The sequence below is a fragment of the Lipotes vexillifer genome, unplaced genomic scaffold (assembly GCF_000442215.2).
Source record: "Lipotes vexillifer unplaced genomic scaffold, Lipotes_vexillifer_v1.1 scaffold1409, whole genome shotgun sequence".
Lineage (NCBI taxonomy): Eukaryota > Metazoa > Chordata > Mammalia > Artiodactyla > Lipotidae > Lipotes > Lipotes vexillifer.
This window is the reverse complement of record NW_006781380.1, coordinates 45,935-52,201: the sequence shown is the minus strand read 5'-3', so window position 1 is coordinate 52,201 and position 6,267 is coordinate 45,935. Positions and strand designations below refer to the sequence as shown.

Here is a 6,267-nt window from a genome sequence, read left to right as displayed (position 1 = left end):
CTGCTGTCATGTTTTTTGCTATTACCTTTCTCCAACCGGTATGTCAGTGTGATACCCACAAGCAGTAAAACTTTTCATAACACCAACAATATTACAGTGTCTCGCATTTTGACAAGACAAAGTCCATGTATTTAAAGTTTGAAATTCTTTTCTCTCCTATTTGTCATTATTCTGGGCAGCCTCAGCCTGAGGCTGTGTTTTGATCACACTGAGGATTTGGTCTTTCACCACTTCCAAGGTTGAATTCACCCATTTTCTAGTCTCTTGGGTGTCACCCTTTTAAAGGGTCCAAATGGTCCAGAGAGACTCTAAGATGACACCTCACCAGTCTACCTCAGTCCCCTGAGTGTCCCACCCAGGAAAGATGTTCACATTGGTCCATTTCTCTTTCGTTGACCTCCTGGCTCCTCCTTAATGTGGCTCAGCTATGTTCTACTGGGCTGTGGAAAAGTAACTCCATCAGTGTTTCAAGTGTGCTTCCCAGGGCACAGGCTGTTCCTACTCTAATAATCCTGTTGCTTTGAAATTATCTAATCACACCTATATTTTTCTTCAGGGACTAGTTTAAGAGTTCAGGAAGTTTAACATTCTGTAACAACCTAGTAAAGCTGTCCCACATTCAAGGTTGATTCCCAGATTGGTCTTATTAGAGGATCGCTCTATCTTTAGCTACCTTTCAGGAATATTTGGACTTGGAGCTCTTGGAGATTTTACTCTTTTCCTCTGTTAGAGTACTTGGGATCCCAGTAACGCTTTGTGATCTCATAACAAGTGAAATAGTCTTCTCTTTCCTCCCTCCCCCTCCACCCTCACCAAGAGGATCCCTCCTCCACCAGCTTAAGCAGTATATTTCCCCTAAATTTAACTCCACTATCTGCTTGTATATCTTAAAAGCAAATCTACTTTCTCTTTGGTTTATACAGAAAGTGTTTTAAATACAATCCTTTATATTTCCTTTTTAGCCTCTGGGTTTCTAATAATTTCATCGTTTGTCCCCTTTTTCTACCCTGGTTGATGTGTGATCTTCTGTGATCTAGCACCTGTGGTCATGAAGGCTGTTACCAAGATGTCTGTGCAGGGCAGGGGGGATGGGCGGTGGTGGGGCTGCAGGAGCCGAGTAAGTATGAGTCATGAATGTCTCCGTATTCATGTGTTTTATGTTCTACTTGTTAAGTCTGAGAAAGATACCAAAGAAGAAATCCTGAAAGCTTTCAAGCTCTTCGATGATGATGAAACTGGGAAGATATCGTTCAAAAATCTAAAACGTGTGGCCAAGGAGTTGGGTGAAAACCTCACCGATGAGGAACTGCAGGTTTGTGATGCATCAGCCTGGGGCCCTGTGTGACTTTTCTGACTTACATTTTCTCTGGTTACATATGAAGGAAAACTCGTGTTCTCTCTGTTGACCACTTAATTTCTCTTTTGATAGTGTGACAAACCTATGGATGCTGCTCCCAGAAAAATACACACGTGAACAGTTTTACTTACTATTTTAGGTTTTAGGAATCTCCCTAGTCAACATGATCATTGAGCTTCCTTCTAGGTGATACACATGTGGCAAAGTATGGCTTGGTTTTCAAATGACTTTTCAGGAGCCAAGCCATTATAAAAAGCAGCACATTTGCATCAGGTGGACCACAATTGTCTATTCATGTAGCATTTTAAAAGCCTATTACTTCGTCACATTTTCGTTTCATTTATGGATTAATCTAACCGGAATCTTTTCTGTGCTGAAGGAAATGATTGATGAGGCCGATAGAGATGGAGATGGAGAAGTCAATGAGCACGAGTTCCTGCGCATCATGAAGAAGACCAGCCTTTATTAAGATCAGTGTCATCTTTTATAATGCGAGCACATGGAACTCAATTTCGTGCCTGCTGTTGTCTGAAGCCTGGTTTTTGAGAATGTAAATTATGTTTCCCCCACTGACCTCTCTGTATGACTTTAATAATAACTCTGAATCTATTTTCAACTTCTGAAAGTGTTCTTTGAAATTGAGGTTCTTTGCAAGGTGACCTGCTGACTGCTTTAATTCCCCAGGGCAGAACGAGAGCACGTTAGAGTGGAGAAAAGGGTCTTTGAGCTTTTGCGCACCTGCTATTCTGCCTTGTATCGCTTAACTCCTGTCCCGCATTCCCACAGTTATGCCACTGCAGAGCAACTTCTTCACAAGCACATGTTGTACTTGTGTCACCACAAGCAGGGGGCATCTCTTCAATGGTTCCAATTTTAATTGGCACCTGAGTGCAGCTTTCTCTCTCTCTCTCTCTTTTTTTTTTTTTTTTTGCGGTAGGCGGGCCTCTCACTGCTGCGGCCTCTCCCGTTGCGGAGCACAGGCTCCGGACGCGCAGGCTCAGCGGCCATGGCTCACGGGCCCAGCCGCTCCGTGGCACGTGGGATCTTCCCGGACCGGGGCACGAACCCGCGTCCCCCGCATCGGCAGGCGGACCCTCAACTGCTGCGCCACCAGGGGAGCCCGCAGCTTTCTCTTTTATAAAACCCAGTGAACTCTCTTACTTGCATTTGGGTGTGTGTGTGTGTGTGTGTGTGTGTGTGTGTGTGTGTGTGTGTGCGCGCGCGCTATTTGTTTTGTCTTCAAATAAAACCTTTCTTATTTTGAGCTCTTGTTCTCTAAGGATGACTTCTTTAGCCTTGACTGTGAGTTCAGCTTCTAAACCATTTCATTGAACGTAGCCTGGTAGATCCCAAACTCCTTGCCAGCCCGTGAACAGAAAACAAAATGATCCTTTACTATGGATGCGAATTGCTTTTTGCCCTGGGAACCCATCAGTTTCTAAAATTAGATGACTGTTTTGCATAAGCCTAAATGATGCCCCAAAAAATAGTTTTGGCAAAGTGTACAGCTGGAAAAGAGTCTTACTGGGGACAAATTGGGGAAAAAGCCAGGTGATTGTGACAGTAGGTTGAGCTTAGCCAGCCTCTGGTCAGTTTATTTGCTGGATGGTGTCTCAGAATCTCTGTGTGGTTCGGGTCCAGTGACCTTGTCTAGTGCCCTTCTGGCCCCATATGGGATGACCTATAAGAGAAATCCCAGCAGATGACATTAAAGTCTCTGCCCCAGGCTGAGGGTGAGAAGCAAGAAGGGATGAGGAGGAATGGAAAACCGATTAAGCTGATAAAAATTTGAATTTCACATCAATTTTTTTTTTAGTGCAAGTGTATCCCATTTGGACATTTTGTTGTTTATTCATTGTTGATCTGACGTTCAACTTTACCTGGGTGTCTTGTATTTCAACTAGCAACCCTATGTGGGGTGCATGTTAAAGAGGTGTGACCATGGGCCTCATCTCTGGACACTGGCATCCTGGAGGACTTGGGGGTCCCCTGGACAACTCTCCTGCAGAGGGACTTCTCCTTGAGAAACACTGAGGTATATGGGGGGAGCCCAGAGTAGCTTCAGACCTGGGTTCTCACAGGGGCTCCACCACTTTCTGGCTGTGTAATTTGGGGCAAGCTGCTTCTCTGGGCACCCCAGTCTCCTTGTTTGTGAATAGGGAGAAGATTGGCGCTTAACTCAGAATCGCTGGCGGGGCCAATGAAAACAACAGAAAGGGCCTGGATTTGCAGTGCCGAGAAGGACACATTTCAGAAGTATTTGCTCTCACTCATTCATCTGGTATATGGTTGTCACATGAGCTTTTTGTTAAATGTGCGTCCATGAAGCTTTTATAATTACTGTCCCCAAAGTCGAGTTGACAGCATTTCCTGTGAGGATTTGACCTTTGTCATATTGCTGGTTTTTAATAAGAGGCATATGATCTGATAAAAGACGTACAATATTGGAAACGAGTGAAAAAACTGGGCCCTACTTCCCATTTCACTGTTAACTGTCACCCTGGAAACATTCTTATCCCCTCCTGCTTAACGTTCTCCTCAATGAAATGAAGTCAGAATCTCTTGGAGGGAGGGAGAGTGGCAAGTAATGTGTTATCCCTAAGGATAGGGACAGACATAATGTGCTTGCCATATGTATGCCTGGCAGCCATTCTAAGATAGGTTTTTTGGGGTTTTTTTTACATATTTCTTGGAGTATAATTGCTTTACAATGGTGTGTTAGTTTCTGCTTTATAACAAAGTGAATCAGCTATACATATACATATGTTCCCATATCTCTTCTTCTTGCGTCTCCCTCCCTCCCACCCTCCCTATCCCACACCTCCAGGCGGTCACAGAGCACCGAGCTGATCTCCCTCTGCTATGCGGCTGCTTCCCACTAGGTATCTGTTTTACGTTTGGTGGTGTATATATGTCCATGCCAGTCCCTCACTTTGTCCCAGCTTACCCTTCCCCCTCCCCATATCCTCAAGTCCATTCTCTAGTAGGTCTGTGTCTTTATTCCTGTTTCACCCCTAGGTTCTTCATGACATTTTTTTTCTTAAATTCCATAAATATGTGTTAGCATACGGTATTTGTCTCTCTCTTTCTGACTTACTTCACTCTGTATGACAGACTCTAGGTCCATCCACCTCACTACAAATAGCTCAATTTCTTTCTTTTTATGGCTGAGTAATATTCCATTGTATATATGTGCCACATCTTTATCCATTCATCAGATGATGGACACTTAGGTTGTTTCCATCTCCAGGCTGTTGTAAATAGAGCTGCAATGAACATTGTGGTACATGACTCTCATTCTAAGATAGGTTTGCACGAATCCGTGGCTGTGGCACTGGAGCAGAGTCACAGGAGGGTCGGGAAGAAGGGGATGCAGGACGATCTGGAGCCAGTTCATGTGGAGGCAGAAAAGAGCTGCAAGGGAGTGGGGAGATTTGGATGGAGAGGAGGCTGCAGTCAGTTCACGTGCGGCTGGGTCAGATAGACTGATGGGATGGGAAGGATGGGGGGGAGGCAATGGTAGGCGAGGCTAGTGCAGGTGCAGTTGATGCAGAGAGTGTAGGGTGAGTAGGGTCATGAAAAGGGAGCGGAGTAGAGGTTGGTTCATGTGGGGCTGGACCAAGAGATGTAGGCGGAGCGGTTGGGTAAACTCTGGGCGGTGTGGGGGTGGATTGGGAGGGAGAGACAAGGTAGGTCAGTTCCCGAGGATGGATGGTCTACAGAGTTGGAGGGGGATGGTGGTGGATGGGCAGGGAGAGAGCGGGAACGGGTCAGCCCCTGTGGGTGGACCAGAGATGTAGGGGGAGTATGGCAGCGTGGACTGGGAGACGTAGCAGAGGTCAGGTCAACTGGTGATGGAGCAGAAGGATCATTGGGGACTGGGAAGTAAGGGACTGAGGTCCATCCATGTGGGTAGGAAAAAGTGATGGGTGGGGAAAGGAGAGGGAGAGGGAGAAAGGGTTGGTTTCTGTGCAGACGGATCAGGGCTGTAGGGGCTTGGGGGTGACAAGGAGGGGAAGGCAGCTGGTGTTAGGTCATGTTCAGCTGGAACAGAGAACTATAGTGGGTTTGGGGTGATGGGGAGGGAAAGGATACATAGTTCAGTTCATGTTGGGCTGGACCAGAGAGTTGTGGGAGAGTGGGGGCGGGATTTTGATGATACAAGATTTTGACTGGTTTGCAGGAGCATAAACCAGAGAGCTCTATGGGAGTTGGGGGAAGGGGGAGGAGGTACCAGGGGTTCCTACATGTGGGGCTTGACCAGAGATATGCAGGTGGAGCTGGGGGGAAGGGTAACAGAGGTTGGTTCATTTGAGGGTGGAGTAGAGAAGCATATGGGTGTGGGAGGATGGTGAGTGAGAGAGGACATTCCGTGCTGGGCTGGGCATTGGGAAGCAGTGGGAGCTGAAGTTAGTTGATGTAAGATGGACCAGAGACGATCATAGTGAGGTGGCAGGGATGTGGATAGAGAGGGAGTGGAAGTGCCTTCACATGGGGCTGGAGCAGAGGGGTGTGGGGAGATGGAGGGCCGGGAATGGAGAGGGAGCTGCCATCAGTTCCCGTGAGGATGCCGTGGAGAGATGGGGGTGGTGGTGGGGATGGGTGCTTTAGGGGAGAAAACGCGAGTGGGGTGGGGAGGGAGAAGTCAGTTCCTGTTGGGCTTTGTGGGCCTCCCTAGTAACTCAGGTATGTACTAAGTTTCCTTGAAATAACTCTCCAGGGGATTAGTCTTTTTTTTGCTCCAAAGTGTTCTAACGACTAGGAACAGCCAGATTCATCCGTAGCCATACTCGGGTTTGATATAAGGAGAATCTAAGGAAGTTGTTTAAAGAAAGGGGGGGCTTCCCTGGTGGCGCAGTGGTTGAGAGTCCACCTGCCGATGCAGGGGACACGGGTTCGTGCCCCGGTAC

General features: G+C 47.0%; 1 protein-coding gene across 1 annotated transcript in view; it reads left to right on the top strand.

The window, feature by feature from the left end:
• Nucleotides 1-1,826, top strand: part of CETN2 (centrin 2) — a 3,566-nt gene extending 1,740 nt beyond the window's left edge. Inside the window, exons 4-5 of the mRNA XM_007454644.1 lie at nt 1,175-1,312; nt 1,737-1,826. Of these exons, the coding sequence (XP_007454706.1) occupies nt 1,175-1,312; nt 1,737-1,826 (228 nt within the window). The remainder of the gene's footprint in view (nt 1-1,174; nt 1,313-1,736) is intronic.
• The last annotated feature ends 4,441 nt before the right edge of the window (nt 1,827-6,267 follow it).